Here is a 16,961-nt window from a genome sequence, read left to right as displayed (position 1 = left end):
TCCTCCACTAGATTGTATTTTTATTAAGAATTGGACATGTCTCTTTTATCATTATCTCTTTAGCCTCTCTTTACCGAGTCTGAAAAATAGTAGGAGTGTAATAAATGCTTGTTGAATGAATAAATGTTTTACCTGCTTTCAGACAAGGAAATTGAAACTCAGAGAGATGTAATAACTGGTCTGATAAGTGTGAGTTGTCATTGGGAAGTGTATTCTTATTGTTGTTGTCCAAGGTTACGCTGCCTGGTCAGACCACACCCCGTGACTCTGAAGCCAGGGCTGTTTCTTCCGCCCCTACACTTCCTCTCCGTGGGGCTTTTCCAAGCTGATATACAGGCAGAGAGCTTAAGGGCCAGGGACAAAACAACTTCCCCGGGTCACAGAGGGCTGGTGGAAGAGTTAGGAGGGGTTCACTCATTCCAGCCGCTTCCTCCCACCTGCATGCCCTGATGTGCACATTCCAGGGACTTTTCCCCCCACTTCTGATCCTTTTGATGGCCTTGGGAGATAAAGAGAAGTCTTCTCTAAATTCCCTGCAGGCTTAGCTATTAAAATGTCATGCTTAAGGAACTACATCCAGTAAGGTACTAAGCAATTACCTGGAAAATTTAAGGGGTGAAGGCAGTGTAGAAAATGAGAAGGAATACAGGAGAGAGGTTAAGAGAGAGGGCTGTGGGGTCTGAATGCCAGCTCTCCTACTCACCAGCCGTGTGAGCAGTGCCTTGACCTTCTCATGTTCCTTCTCTGTAAAATAGGATGACTAATATTAGTACCTACTTCATAGACCTGTAAAGGCTAAATAAGCTAACCCACGCAATGCCTGGTGCATAGTGGGAGTTTCGTACTTTTAGCCATCCTTACCGTTAGTCCAAGGCCCTCAAGTATCTTCCTCCCTCACCCTGTGTGATGCTGGCACATCAGCAGAGTGCCTTCTACTTGCATCTTTGGAGGGCAGGCTTGCTGTAGGTAGCCAGCACTAGACCTCACCTATGTAACTATTTCTTGTTATCAATAGGAAACTGCAAATAAACCCCAGAACAACGCCCCAGAGCAACCTCTCCCTGTCAACTGTGTTTCTGAGCTGAGGAAGAGGAGCCCACCCATCGTAACCTTCAACCAAGGAAGGGTACTACAGAAAGCCAAGGTACAGCAATCACTCAGCTAAGCACAGTTCAGAGAACTGGCAGCCTCCTTTTAATGAAACCTCACCAAGAACCAAAAAACCAGCGAGTGAGAAAAGGCAGACAATTGCCAATACGTACATGCAGTAAAATTCATGAACTTTGCTTAGAGAAAATCCTTAAATCTCATTCAGAAGTTATTTTCTCTTTCTTAACACATAGTTCTAACGAGCTCGGTTATCTGATTTCTGAGTCTACAGTGTGTTTTGAGACAGGAAAGGCCCTGTTTCATAGGTGAGGAGACTGAAGATGGGGGTTGAAGGGACTTGCACACTGGTATACAGGGCAGCATTGGGAGGGCTGGGATGCAAACCCACCTCTTCCAATTCCAAGGCCAGGGCTCACTGTGATACTGGTCCACAGTCCTGTCTCTGAAACTCTTGGGGCCAGCTGTGTTTCAGAACTTTTTGGATTTAGAAAGGTAATATGATACATATTATATATGATGAAAAACTCCAACAAGTTCTCAGGAGGTACTCTGTAAGCAAACGTTAATAATTCTCTAGCAAGACTCATGAATATTCACACCATGTGGAATAAAGAGGTTATAAACAGCCTCACATCAGCTCAGGTCAGATTTTGCCACCAAATGAGTTTGTGCCAATACATTTGAGAAAAATTTTAGTTTCAGAACTTTCTAAATTTCAGAATTGCAGATAAGAAAGTGTGGACCTAAAAAACAAATACCTGACCATTAGGACGTGAGATTAGAGAAATAACCAGAGGCCAGATCATCTAGACCAGATGTCAGCAAACTTTCTGTAAAGGGCCAGATAGTAAATATTTGAAGCTTTATGGACCACACAGTCTCTTTCGTAACCACTTAACTCTGCCATTGCAGCAGGAAAGCAGCCATAGACAATATGTAAAAGAATGATGAACATGGGTATGTCCCAATAAAACTTAATTTATGGACACTGAGATTTGAATTTCATATAATTTTCATGTGTCATGAAAAATTATTATTCTTTTGATTTTTTTTAAATTGTGAAAACCATTCTTAGCTGACAGGTTGTACAAAAACATGCAGTGGGCCAGATTTGGCCCACTGGCCATAGTTTGCTTCTCCTTGATCCTCATAGGCCATTGGAAGAGCTTTGGATTTTGTTTTGACATAATGGAAAGTCACTGGCAAGTTTTGAGCAAGGCATTTTCGGATATGAATTACATTTTTAAAAGACCATTCTGACTACTCTGTTGAGCACTGATGACGGGACGAGAGAGACCAGTTAGAAGCAGTAATCTAGATGAGAGATGAGAAGGGTATAGTGGAGGTGATATGAAGTGGCTGGCTTTGGAGGTAGAGTCAGAGGATTTGCTGATGAGGATGTGGAGGATGAGGAAGAGGAATCAAGGATGACTCCTAGGTCATCGCCTTGAGCAACTGCAGTTTAGATGGCGAAGCTTGGGAGAGGAGCAGATTGGGATTGGAGAGTCCTCCCACCAAGAATTTTCTAACCATCACGTTCTACCCGGGTTCACACCATCACCTCCAGGGCTGGCTGGAAACCCCATGCATCATTTGTGGGTAAAAAGCCATTCACTGTTGGCCATGACTTCAGTATCCCTCTCAGATGAACTCCTAGACAGCCCTGGGAGAAGAAATGGAACCCCATGGGCTGCCTGCCCTCACCCTTCCTTACCAAACTGCTTTGGCTTCTCTCTCATCAGCGTCCTACCCCACCCCAAGGTCCTGTGGAATAGCACTGGGGCCAAATGCAGTCCCCGCTTCCCTCCCCCTTCTGGGCCTCAGGTTTCTTGTCTGAGAAAGACAAACTTTGTGATATTTGAGCCCCCTTAGAGATGAGGCCCATTGTGCAGAAATGACTTGCCCAAGGCTACAGAGAGAGAGAGTGGGACTAGGACCCATGGCTCTCTAATCTGGCCGGTGGCAATCTTTATGTAATTAGGTACAGTGGAACGTTTTTATCCTACAAGTCACACTAGAATATTCAGCAAACTGATTTGTTTTGTCTTTCTGTACTTCAGGAATGGGAAATGAAGAAGACCTAGAAAGAGGATGAGGATTTCATTCCAAAGGAAATACCAGATTGTCCATCTAAGGCAGAAATGCTTTTTTCACAAGGAGATACCAGAAGACTGGAAGTAGTCTCTACTCTCCGGGGCACCCAGAAGACCAGCCTTTACTGTCTGCATGATTATAGGGGAATTGGGGAGGGAAGAGGTAGAAGGGAAGAGGGAAATGGAGGGCGTCCTTATAACTTTACAGAGGGTGGAAAATGGGGGCGGAGGGAGATAGAAATCTGCACTGTTGTAAAGGTTTTGTTAAATGTCTTGGCCTTCCCTTCTGAGGAAGAAATGAAAGCACATGTGAATAAGCCATTCCATCCCATTCTCAGCATCCCATTCCCAGTCCTTAGGGCAGAGGAAGGCAGTGCTGAAGCATCGTGGTGCAGGGCGAAGAGAAGAAACTTGGTCATTCGATCACATCTGCGCCAACTGGATTCATGTTGGGCATTACTGACCACCTCTGGGCAAGATAAATAGGCTGAAAAATCAATAGAATTATCCCTGCCCGCATAAAGGTGAACAAAAGCTATAGAAACAAGCAAATTCTACAATCATTCCTTATTCGCTTTAGAACTCAGCAGATGCAGCTACCGGAACCCCAGATTTGAATTGTTTTCAAATCAGAAATCTGAGTATGCAGCAGGCAAAGAGAGGTTCAGCAGCTGACATAATTTAACCTCACAGTGATACTCAGTGACAGCATGGATGTCTAATGTCCACAGGATGTTGTAGGCTTTGTAGGGTGGGGTTATTTGCTGTCAATCAAGTCCTTTATTTTATATGACATTCAGGCTCCAGGAGCTATGGTTAGAAATCCAGGTGACACGCTTTATGTCTTTATCTTTATCTTGCACTCTGAGGCCCACCCGTCTGCCCTTCCGTATCTGTTGTCAAGTAAAACTATCAGGGAGAACCAAGAGGATGGTGGCTCACTTCTGCCACATGGGTGCTAAGCCTTTTATAAACACTTGACACTGTCATAGGGGAGCAAGGACCTCAAGTCCTAGGCAGTCTCCTTGCTGTGCCACTCAGTACTTTCTCACCACTGTAGGCACTTTATAGGTCGTTACCACATTTCCCTCCAATAAAGAAAAAACCATTCAACTGGAATTGCTCAGAGGTTAGCTCAAGGGGAGAGAAGAGAAATCCCAGAATAACCTCTGGGCACTTCAATAGAGGCTTCACATACCTTACCCTACCGAAGAAGGCTTTACATACTTGAGCCTCATCCAAACTTTGCCACCCTCTGAGGTAGCTGGAGACCAGAGCAAGGAAAGTAATCTGACCAAAAGCACTCAGCTGGTCAGTGGCAAAGCATAAGGCTTAGGGTTTATGAACCGGGATCCAGACAGGGCTGGGTTGAGCCCTGCCTCTGCCACTTACCAGCTGTGACTTCGGGAAAGTCACTTGACCTCTCTGATTCTTGTTTTCCTTACCTATGAAGACTGGGTTAACAATTATACTTTCCTCCCAAGACTGTTAGGGTAATTCAATGAGATGATAATATATGGAAAGCATCTTGCACAGTGTCCAAGAAATAGGAAATGCCCAGTCAAGTGGTTCTTCTTATTAACTAGATAGGAAATGTCTGACTCAAAATCCTGTGTTCTTTCTACTGATGAAGAAATGACTTTTTCTTGGTAACCACCAAAAGCTAAAAGGCAACCAATCCATAACTGATCATTTTCATCCAGATTCCACTTGAGTGTCTTCAATGACAAAGGAGCTGACATAGTCTGGATTGTCAATGTTGTTTTTTAAAATATGGATCCTGGAATGGCCCCCAACAATGTCCTCAGCGTGTGTCACATTCTCTCTCATGCAGTTATTTTAAGATTAACTGTCTTTTCCCTCCAATAGATCTTGGACTCTTTGAGAGCTCGGACCTTAGGAAATCAATAATTATTGTTTATTGAGCACTCACCGTGCATCAGGCACTGTGTTAGCAAGGGCCAGCTTCACAGGCATGCAACCTGTGCAATCACACAGGGCCCCGCACTTAGTAGGGCCCTGTGCTTGGTTTAATGCTGTGCTGTTGCCCTCTTAATAAATTTAGAACAGGAGACTCCGCATTTTCCTTTTACCCTTTAAATTATGTAGCTGGTCCTGGTGCTAACTAATCACTTTTCTAGGCACTATCCCTTTAGTCTTTACTAATACCCTGTGAGCCAGGTTCTGTTATCCCAGTTTTCACAGTTCAGGAAATGGAAGGCCACAGTTAGGAAGTGGTAGTGGAGCCAGCACTTGAATACAAGAAGTCTGAGCCTAGAGCCCTTCCTCTTAGTTCCCAAGGCTCTATTTTATCCAGGTCTCTCCCCCACCTTGCACTGCAGCATTCAGAAGCACACTAGCACTCAACAAATAGATGAATGAATGGATTCATGTATGCAGCACATTTGGTGTAAGAGGGACAGCTGAGAGAAATGTAAACAAAATGGCTAAAGCATGGATGCCAGTTCTTACTTGTTAAAATGCCTTGTTTGGTTGTTTTTTCAAAGTATAGGCTCATAGGTCCGAGTGGACTTGAAGCTCCATCCTTCCCTACACTCCCAAGTGTTTGGACTGTCAGATTTCTAGTGTCACTAGATCCTCAGTGGGGGACCTTGAGCAGGTTCACCAACCTCTTTGAGCCTCAATTTTCTCATATGTAAAGGGGGATCATAATCCCTCCTTAAACCATATTTCTCTTCTCCTAAGGCCAAAAGGAAACACAAGGTATTGGTTACAACACATTTGAGCTGGGCCTTGAATAGGATGTAAAGATGCAAAAGACTCCAGCTCTGTCCCCAAGGAACTCACAGACAAGCAGAGAGAAAATCTGACCCATAGCTACAGTACAAGTAAGCCACGTTACGGTGAAGATTCAGAATGATGAAGGCACACTTCCTATCCCTTAAAAAAAAAATTTTTTTTTTTACCTTAGAACTAGTAACTAGTGTGGCAACTCCAGGTGCCCTGATCAACCCCAATCATCAGCCCATGCTCACATCCTGTCAACTTTCCATACTAAATCTCTCTAAAATTCTTTCACTTCTTCCCATCTCTACTAACATCATCCAACTTAATTCATTCAACAAATATTTATTGAGCACCTAGATTTTAGGTGCTCAATTGTACTAGATTTTAGAAATCACAGCTGTGAACAAGACAGACACCTTCCTGAAGCATAGCAAAGTGACCCCCTTAAATATGTAAAGGCTTTGTTAACATGTGTCCATTGCAATCAGAATAAGACTCAAGTTTACTCCACAAAAAAATTTGAATTACTACATTAGGGCACTGTTCATTGGAAATGAACAGACCAAAAAACCCTCCGCCCTAAAGGAGCTTTCAGTCTAGTGAGGGGAGGAAAAAGCAGGGACGAGTGACAGGGGAGTGGGACTCAGGCTCCGATTTTTTTTTAAACCTCTCACGTGACCTGGCCCCGCCTACCCATTCGTGTCGTATTGCCCCACCCGTCCCTCCTGTATTTCAGTCCCTTCCTCGCAAAACTTTCCCCCGTCACTGGCTCTTTGCAGATGCTATTTCCTTCTGCCTGAACCACTTTCCTCTTTTCATCTACTCATTCTTCAGCCTTCAGTTCAAATATTACTTCCTTGGGGAAAACTCCCCATGCTCGGCCATATTGTATTCTAGACTTCTGCAGCACCATGCTCCTCACTTTTAAACACCGGCCATATTTTGACTTTACATCGTATTTGCATTTGTTTATTGTTAATAACTTCACGTAAGCTCCACGAGGGCACAGCTGTGATGCCCTTTGTTCGCCGCGGATTCCGCGGGTGGCACGGCCCCTTCGTCCCTGCAACAGGGACCCGAACACACCGAGGACCGGAAGTGTTGCGTTCCGTGGAAGAGCGCGGCGCACACGGACAGCCGGAAGTGCAGCTTTCGCGTCCGGCAGCCGGGAGAGGGAAACGCCCGCGAAGCCTGGTTTTTTAAGTGAGCGTGTCTCGGCGGTTGGGGCAAGTGCGCGTGCGCTGCCTCCGTCAGCCGCGGTCGGGAACATGGCCGCGCGGGCCTTGTGGGCGGGCCGGCGAGGGGTGCAGCGCCTCCTGGCCTCGAGCGCCGCGTCCGAGGGCAGGTAAGCGAGGCAGCCCGGGGGTCGGGGACGTGGCGGCAGTAGGGACGAGCGGGCCGGCGGGGAGTGAGGGCTGCAGGGCGAGAGGACGCGCCGAGCCTCTCGGCGGCGACGACCGGGCGCTCGCGGCCCCGTTTTCCAGAGGGGCACACTGACGCCCACCGCCGCGCCCCTCGCCGGGCCGAGGAATGCGGGAAGACCCGAGGGCGCGTCCTCGGAGGGGAAAGTCTGTTCAGCCCCCAGCATCGATTGAATTGGGGATGTACCTCTTCTGGCACCTTCTCCCCAGGTGTGGCGCTGGCAGGTGAATTGGGATTCTCTCCCCTGACGTCTGTGTGACCTTGGGTCAGTCCCTTCCCCGTTATCCGGGCTTCACTTAACCTGTCGGGCAAGGGAGGGCGTCCAACCTCTTCTCTCCGAGCGGCCCTTGCACCTGCCGTCGGGAGAGGGACGTTCCAGTTGCTGCTTTTTATCTGTCGGCTGCTGCGGCTTTTATTGCTCACTTATCGTGCCGATTGCAGAACGATGAGTAGTGCTTTTTATTACCTACCCCCCGTTCTATTGGAGACACTGAGGTTTGGAAAAGTTAAGTAACTTCGTCAAACTTAAATCCTCGGGAAATGGAACCCAGACTGGAAACCAGTCAGGGCTCCAGAATTGGCGCTTTTAATTCGTGAGCAATGTTAATTATTCTCAGGGACGATTCCGCCTAGACGATGTCTGCATCGGAAAGAATAAAATGGCTGAGCAGGGGGGTGGGTAAGGTTGGACTTCTGAAATGTAAATTAAGCCACGGGGGAATCCGGGAATTTTACGTAACTATTTGTCACCTGTTTATTTTAACACACCTGACCCAGCACGCCGCCCTAGCACCTGGGTGAGAGGTTGAATTCAGGGTTTCAGGCTTTTTTTTTTGTTTTTTAACCACGGTCAATTTTTTTTAAGTCTTTCTGGCGGTTTGTGATGTAGAGAAGTGACCAGGAAATGGTTCCCTCTGATAAAATTTCCCCCCACTCCAGTTCTGAAGCAGTAGGAATTGAAGGGAAAGGCCACATTTCCCCTCTTTCACGGCGTGGGCTCTAGCCATTTTCCTTTTACACTGGCCCTGAGAATATTTTGACCTACTTCCAACTGGATAAATGCAGTTTGCTATGGGTTTAAGAGGAAGGATGTGTTTCATCTTGTGTGGTTTGCCCCAGATCCATGGTGACCATATTTTCTGAACCAAAAACTTAGAATCATATGTATAATCTGACACCAGATCATAATCATTGAATTCAGGACTGGCCTGGAAAGTCTGGGAGATAAAAGTTGTCTTGCCCACACCTTTATACTTGTTTCCTCTTCCCTTTCTTAAAGCAAACTGCTTTACCCCCTTTAAACCTTTGCTCAGATGTCACCTCAATGACCACTCTTCAATATATGCCAATTTATAAGAGCTTTTGTACTCACGGATTGATTTTCTTGATGATTTTACTTAAATCATGAGGATCCAAGAGGTGTAATGGAAACCTCCTTGAAGGGGAGGGCTCAGCACGGCTACAATCCAAGATCTACAAACTTGCCCCTACTCCACATTTCTTCCTATGTGAACTGAACCAAATGTCAAACATTTTAGCTGTACAAAATTCTACATTACAAACATAGTTGAATACAAAGATCTATTTTATTCACCTGTTATAGTTCACAGTCCATAAGATACAGTGTGTTTACAAGTATTTAATTGACTTGATTTTACATATAGGTGAGTTATCTCAGAATTTTTCATAGCACAGGTTCTCTTCCCTAAAAGCCTTACTTATAGCTTGCAGTCATGAAGGTGTAGAATTCTAGGCCTAACTTCAGTTCAATAAAGTCTGTTTACTGGGTTTAATTTTCCCCACCTGTAAAGTGAAGGGTTGAACCAGAACTGTGTGGCTTTGTGTTTTGAATTCCCTCTGCTGATATTGCCCCACTGGTTCTAGGTATCAAACTTGGTTTTCTCTTGCTGACTTTTGTGTCCCCACTTCTGGCTATTTGTACTGCCTGGTGATCAGTATGCTGGCTCAATAGAATACTAACTGTGTGATCTTGAGCCAGTCTTAAGCCTCTCTGAGCCTCAGTTTTCTCATCTGTAAAATAGGGATGATAACAGTGAGATGAAAAGATGATTTAAGTAAAACCTTGACAACAGTGTCTGGCACTTAGTAAGCGTTTCATAAGTGTTCATATTGTTACTCTGACTGAAAGCACTTTGTCTGAAGTTCAATCTGGAAACTTCCCAGTCTCTGAACTTTGTTGTAACTTTGGCTGTTTATGATGGCATTTCTTCACTGTGCGCCACCTCCCTCCCACTTTAGGGAATGGCTGCATCCCTTCAGCACTGCCACCCAGAGAACTGCTGGTGAGGACTGCAGTTCTGAGGACCCTCCTGATGAGCTCGGGCCCTCTCTTGCAGAAAGAGCCTTAAGGCTAAAAGCTGTTAAATTGGAGAAGGAAGTCCAAGATTTGACAGTGAGTAGATTTTATATTATCTGTTCTTCACATCCTGTCTTTAGTTTAAATATCCAAGGCAAAATAATCTGTAGTAGTTCAGAAACATCGCTGCACAGGGATAGTCATCTCTTTTCAGTTCCTGTTGTGTCGCAGTACTTATATATCTAATATTTTGGTAGCTTCAAAGGAGGTACAGTGCCTGGCATGTAGTAGACACTTAGTAAATATTTGTTGAATGAGTGAGGTCATTTATCATTGCACTCTGCTGATCAGACTACGTCTGGCATACTGTGCCCAGTACTGGGTTGAGGGACATACTTTGAGAGAGGAAGATCAAGTAATTCCAAAGCAAGACCACCCAGAATGATAAGGAGGTTGGAAAGCATGTCTTATGGGAGCAGTTAAAGGAACCAGGAATTATAAGAATGAAAGAGAAAAAGACTAAAATAACTGCCTTCAAATAGATGACACATTTCCCTAGCCATCACTGCCTAGGGATGGTCATTTCTTTTCAGTTCCTGTTGTGTCACAGTACTTAGATATCTGATATTTTGGTAGCTTCAAAGGAGGTAAGAGTCAAACTTGCTCTTGGTTGTCCTAGAATTCAGTTCAGTAAACGAAAGTTGGAGGGTGGCAGTGTTGGCTGAATGTGAAAAAGAAAGCTTTTTCTCAATGTAATGACCTTGAAAACTGTTGTTAAAGTGTTCAAACTAGCAGGCTAAATGAAAGCCTATCAGGGCTGCTATAAAGAGTAGGTTCCTGCTTTGTCAGGATTTGGAGAGCTAATCTAAGATTCCTACAACTCCTAATTTTTTTTATAAAAACCTGTCATAAGGGTAAAATCCTTCAAGTAAACAAAAACATTTTCTACCAATAAGCATTTGTTTTCTCATCATTTTAACTTTGCTTTTGATGTTCAGGTGAGATACCAAAGAGCTGTAGCTGATGGTGAAAACATAAGAAGACGAACCCAGAGATGTGTAGAAGATGCCAAGATATTTGGTGAGAGATTTATTCACAATAAAAAATACCTTTTAGGGGTCGACCTGGTGGCCTAGTGGTTAAGTTCGGTGTGCTCCACTTCAGTGGCCTGGGTTCGGTTCCCGAACACGGACCTACACCACTTGTTAGTGGCCATGCTGTGGCAGCGACCCACATACAAAATAAAGGAAGATTGGCAGCAGACGTTAGCTCAGGGTGAATCTTCCTCAGCAAAAAAAAAAAAAACCTTTTAGTTTAAGGCCACTTCCTAGCAGTTCTGCAAACTGAACAAAGTAAAAACACATCTGAATCCTTAACTGATTCCTACCCTACCCTTCCATTATTCCCATAGGCTATCTGTGCTGCTTATAGGAAATGTTGTCAAGTGAACCATTTGCTAAAATAATATTTGCCTTTATTTTGACCAAACGTTTGTTATTTTATTTTTCAAGTATGTACATTTAATATTCTAGTCCTTATACAGATAATTCTGTTTAACTCATTAATGAACAAGTGAATCAGTAAGGTGTTCAGAGGAGAATCCAAAGAGCAGACATGTAGGCAATCAAGAATGCTGGAATCTGCTTCATAGAAGCAAAACTGGTCTATATCCATAGTGCAGTAATCAACTGTATCTCCACCAGCCAATTTTCATTGCTATGGACAAGAATCATTTGCATTTCTTCAGTATTCTACAACTTGCCAAGTTATGAAAATAACTCCAAGACAAAGGCTTTGGACCACGTGGAGGCAGATAACCCTGAAGGCTGTACTAGATCACATCTATTTTTTCATTGATGTCTGAATAATCTTTTTGGTCCATTTCAGAGTCTTTCAGAAATTTTTCCCTAAACACACCCCATCTTGTTCCAAATGTGTTGATGACAGTGTTAGTTGAGTCAACAGGAACTCAGGGTAAAGGGCAAATCTGTGATTACTTGCTGTACTCACAATTTAATATGGAGCATTATACTTTGACTACGAACGTGCTTGGGGGCCCTTGGGTTTTATCTAGGCCAATCTCCTTTTACAGGTGAGCCAAAAAAAGATAATTGGTGACAGACGTAGACATGAGTCCATTGTCTCCTGACCCCCAATCCATTCTTTGCCCTATATCACACTACTTTCTGTTCTCTGGGTTTTGTGTATTTGTGCACAGATGCACTGCATTCCTGTCCTGTCCCACCCCAGTGCTTTGGCGTAGGCTTGTGTTTTTCATTCAGTACTGTGGACATCATATTTCAGGGCTTTGAGTATCAGCTAAATACTGACTCCCAAATTGTATTCCGGATATTTCATCCAAGTTTTAGTCTCTTATTTCCAATTATTATGGCCTGACAAACTACAGCCTGTAAGCCAAGCCTGCCACCTCTTAGTCCATAAATACAGGTCTGAATTTCATCATAAAAAATTGGTGGAAATTTATATTCTCTTTTATTATATAATCACCTACATCAGATCCTTGATGTTGCCTTTTGTCCCACAAAACCTAAAATATTTACTATATGGCTCTTACAGAACAAGTTTGCTGACCTCTGAGCTACAGGGAATTTCTATAGCAAATAGACCAATTGTGATAACTGGGGAAGACTTCCTGCCTGCTTGAGGGGAGCAGGCTTACCAGAAGTCAACCTTTGAGTTAGGAACTGCCTCATATCAGTTTCCTCAAGAATTAATAAGGTCCCTATTCACAAATACACATTAACTAACCTCAAAAGAATTTAATAGATAATCTAATTTATTCATTTACAGAGCAAAATGTGTCTGGCAAAACATGCCACAGAAGTCATTTGCTTAGGTCGTTTCCTCCTTGTGGCCACGAATACTTAGGAAATTGACTATTGCTCAGTGAGCATGGAAGTATAAAAAAAATAGAGTGCTTTTAAGGGATATAGCATGATGACAATCCTCTTTCCAGGGGTAGTTTTGTCCCAGTAACCCACCTTCTCTGAAACAGGTCACAAAGATCTTTTTCTCTTTCCCCTAAGAAATGATGCAGACACGAACCACCTACTGAAATAACACAATAATTAGAATAGAATCAGACTGAACCCCTCACTATATGGACGAGAGAACCTAGGCTTCTGTTTCCCCAAACTCACACTACTGCATAGAAGCCAGGGCTCTTTGTATCATGGCAGTGTACAAGTCAGCCCAGATGTGTCTTACTTGCCTGCTCCTATTTGGCTAGTCCTCAAGAATAAATCACTCTCGACTTCCCCTTGGCGTGGTCTTGTCAACTATTTTTTTATTTTTGCCCCCACATGAAATACTAATAGCTTGTCCCTATTGAGAATGCATTTGTCAGCACAACTGAGACGGGTAAGAGTTTTCAAAACATACATAACTCAGTGCTAAAAATGAATAGCAAGAAGAAAAACAAAAGCATATGAAAGTTTTTAAAGGGCAAGTTTCTGAGCCTCTTGTATATAGTCTTTACCTAGCTCTTGGGGTCTACCCATCTTCCTCATTTCCTAGTAGGCTTCCTAGTCATATTCCTTCCAAGAGAAGCACTGTCTTGTCAGTGAGTTGGGGTGGTAATCGATGATGACCCCTGAGTCCTGTGTGGCAGTCTTCCCACTTCCTGGGGTACCTAGTACCCTAGCCATCTATCTGGGCCTTCCCCAAACTCCACCTCCAAGGGCAGAGTGATTTCCTCACGAACAATAAAAGTATCTGGTTTCTCCATAGGAATTCAGAGTTTCTGTAAGGACTTGGTAGAAGTGGCAGACATTTTGGAGAAGACTACAGAGTGCATTTCTGAAGAAACGGAGCCTGGGGACCAGAAGCTCACTCTGGAGAAGATCTTTCGAGGGTTGTCACTTTTAGAAGCAAAGCTGAAAAGTGTGTTTGCCAAACATGGCCTGGAGAAGATGACACCCATTGGTGACAAATACGACCCTCATGAGCATGAACTCATCTGTCATGTGCCAGCTGGTGTTGGGGTGCAGCCTGGCACCGTGGCATTAGTAAGGCAAGATGGCTATAAGCTTCATGGCCGCACCATCAGACTTGCCCAAGTGGAAGTGGCAGTGGAGTCTCAGAGAAGACTGTGAATTGGCCATGAGGAACTGAATGTTCTCCCAGAGTGCAGTCACCTGTGTTTCCTTAATTTATTAAACTAGGTTTGTATTGTACATGAGGTACTTCATGTGATCTGTTTTGGATTTAGTCATATTGGCTTTATTTCTAAGATACTCTATTGATTTAATGTGACCTGTTTGGTCTCATCAGAAGTCTTGCCATTGGGCATTTGAACAATGTGACAAGTGTTCCCATGGCCTTTATCAAAATATGTTTAGGAAAATTACTTTTGAATTGGTACTCTGATGACTTTCAATCCAAAATCTTTTTAAAAGGTGGAAATGAGTATATGTTTATGTATTTTCAACTAAATATTCCTCTCTAATCGTCCCTATAACAGAAATTGTGTAGGATCTTGTGTGTTATGGGAAAAGGAGATGGTAGGGATTGGTTCAACATTTGGGTACTTAGATGATAAAGCTTTATAGTTGTTTGAATTGAGATAATTTGGGTTGATTTTTATATACATAGATTTTCAAGACTTCCCTCTTTTATTTTATTTTCCTTTTAGCCGTCTTTTGTCCTTGTAGTTCCTGCCAGGTAGACTTCATTTTCACACTCATTGTCTCTTTCCAGTTCCCATTTACAGGGCTAAAGGCCCAAGCAAGACTTGGAAGGCAGGGAGCGTCAAGAAATTCGAGATACCCGGGTCTCTTTCAGGCAAGCATGGCCAAGAAACTGTGCTTTCTTTGCTGAGTTATCTTCAAATTATTTTCAGTTCCCTAGGTATATAATCATTTCAGGGAACCCGAGGCAGCATCAACAGCTAATGACCCAAATTGGTCGATACAGGTAATTTACCTACACCTTCTCTTTCCCCCAGCCCTTAAATCTTCTGCCACTTTATCAAATTTGCCTTATGATCCTTTATTAGATTATGTGGGGAGGTGGTCAGGACAAAAATGTCAGGTTCCCCTGATTTCTCATTTCGTTTAGTTAGGCTAAATTTTTTTTAATTGATACAAATCACTACCTCTCTTACATTAACAAGCTTTATTTCCTAGTTTTTGTATCTGTCTTATGTCACATGTGTAAATATCTAACTCCCCTTTTATGTATTGACCTCCTAAAGTTAATGAGCCTGTGTGTGTATTTTTTATTCTTTCAGTCTTCCTTTTGGCTGGTATTCTGTAAAAGATTTGTTCAATAAATGAGTTAGTGAATGAATGATACATCAGACTTTAGAAAGGAGGTTAGTTATGGATATTTCGATGTTAGAAGAGGCCTTAATGATGATCTAATCTTGCCCTTTCAGCTTCTTCTGAAGTATGAAGACATAGTCTTTTTAGGACTGAACTCAAAAAAAATCTGAAACTAGTGAACTAAATTTCAGTGAGAACTTAAATAAGGAAAAACTAGATATTAACTTTAGTCATTTAAGATTCAACAGTTCGATAATGAACATGCAAATATGTCCCCAGCAGACATGTATTTACATGTTGTTAGATGTCCAGATTGCATAGGTTTAGGTTTAATTATTTAGTTACCCATAAAATAAATCCATTTCTACTAAAATTCTATGACCCAATTCCATGGAGTGATAAAAGTTATCCTCTTAGACATCATAGATTATTCTAGGATGCTACACAGACATGTATCAATAAAGCTGATCCCCAATGGGCCCTACCATCTCCACCAGATTTAGACACTTAAAAAAATAAGTATGTGCTTTTAAAATGCAAGCATAAGACTGGTGGTAAGATTTTAAAACTAGAAGCTCTTTTAGCATTCCACTAAGTGCATACTGTAAATTTAATGAGCAGTCAAGATTTCACAGTAGGAATTTGTCCTTTTTTGCCTTCATTCCTTTGAGATGATGACAAGAAAATGAGCCAATTATAATTACCCACATGTTCTTGGATTACTAGCTGTCATTACCAATGAATTAGAATAACCATAATTTTAGGTATGGATTGTTCTGACTCCTTGAAGAGTTTTCTGATATTCCTTGCAACCTCCTATTTTAGCAGGTAGATTGAGAATAATTTAAAATTTTTTTATTATTCAGTAGTTTTGCAGACTTAAAAGTGTAAATTTAGAAGATGGAGGTATAACAGTACGAATCTCAAAATGTTGAAGGGCCTTCGGGAGCCAGAGCAGCACAATGGAGCATGGGCTTGGTGTAGGCCTAGACTTGAAGATGGAAAAATGCCAGCTCGGTCACCTGTGTGACCGTGGGCCCCAGGCATTTCACCCTTCTGAGCCTGCTTTCTTGTTTGTAAAATGGTTATAATTCTCTCACAATATTGTGAAGATTAAATGAAATGTGTAAATTGCCTACTACAGTAGGACCTCAAATATTTATTGCTTTTTATTATACACATTGTCTTTCCTGTGTTTTTATAGCTGCCTAAAGTCTAGGGAAAGGGGAACACTGGTTAAGTGATGCTTGACTATAAAAAATTGGTAAGATACTCCATCACGGTGACTTGTTTTCCTTACAGCTTCTGGGTTTTTGTGTGTTGTTTTTAACTATAACATAAGAAATCCACATTTTTAGACTTAAGAAGCAAGAAAATTGTGTCAGTGCTCATAATTATTTCCATCTTGATGGTGAAGTGAAAATACACTGTTGGCTTGCGGATGATATTTAAGGAAGCTTTCACTCACTTGAGGGGATCTTAGTGTTTTAGTACTTGGATTCTTTAGTGGATTTCCTCATTGCCATAAGGGAATCAGTCCATTTGATACTGATATAAGTTATTTGGTGCTCTCTCATGGCAGAGGATTTGATAAGTGAAGAAAGGTTCATAAATACTAAAGCAAAATCAAATAGGGGAAACTAAGGGTGAAACATAATATTCAGACACAACTTTAATAAAACCCGAATTGAAATAACGGTGGTCTGTGCGTGAGTGTCTTTGGCTACCTGGTTCATATTGTATATTGACACGTTAGAGTCACTTCACTGATTGCTGACCCACCTTGTTGACACTTCAGTGGAAGCACCTTGAGATCTCACAGCAGCCCAGCCAGGTGGATGCCGTGTCAGCGTTCCAGACCCTGCCTTGGTGGTGAAGTCTTGTCTGTTTTTCTACCTCCTTGCTTCTTTCTGATTTTTGTGTATTTCTTAGATCTGGACTCCTGTTTCTGCCTTCTTCTGGCGTCGCCTTCTTTTCTTATGCTTG

General features: G+C 42.7%; 2 protein-coding genes across 2 annotated transcripts in view; both read left to right on the top strand.

The window, feature by feature from the left end:
- The window catches only part of AFAP1L1 (actin filament associated protein 1 like 1), a 64,105-nt gene extending 58,922 nt beyond the window's left edge, over nucleotides 1-5,183 (top strand). The window contains exons 18-19 of the mRNA XM_087430275.1: nucleotides 1,016-1,144; nucleotides 3,171-5,183. Coding sequence (XP_087286401.1) covers nucleotides 1,016-1,144; nucleotides 3,171-3,194 — 153 coding nt within the window. The 3' untranslated portion in view covers nucleotides 3,195-5,183. The remainder of the gene's footprint in view (nucleotides 1-1,015; nucleotides 1,145-3,170) is intronic.
- A 1,563-nt stretch (nucleotides 5,184-6,746) lies between these two features.
- On the top strand, nucleotides 6,747-16,671 carry GRPEL2 (GrpE like 2, mitochondrial). Its single transcript, XM_004428664.3, has 4 exons — nucleotides 6,747-7,296; nucleotides 9,633-9,786; nucleotides 10,689-10,770; nucleotides 13,441-16,671. The coding sequence occupies exons 1-4, from the start codon at nucleotides 7,220-7,222 to the stop codon at nucleotides 13,803-13,805; spliced, it is 678 nt and encodes a 225-aa protein (XP_004428721.1). The 5' UTR covers nucleotides 6,747-7,219; the 3' UTR covers nucleotides 13,806-16,671.
- The last annotated feature ends 290 nt before the right edge of the window (nucleotides 16,672-16,961 follow it).

This window comes from Ceratotherium simum, chromosome 4 (genome assembly GCF_057802395.1).
Source record: "Ceratotherium simum simum isolate JZ-2026a chromosome 4, ASM5780239v1, whole genome shotgun sequence".
Taxonomy (NCBI): domain Eukaryota; kingdom Metazoa; phylum Chordata; class Mammalia; order Perissodactyla; family Rhinocerotidae; genus Ceratotherium; species Ceratotherium simum.
The sequence above is the reverse complement of the archived record's forward strand: the minus strand, read 5'-3'. Positions and strand labels throughout refer to the sequence as shown.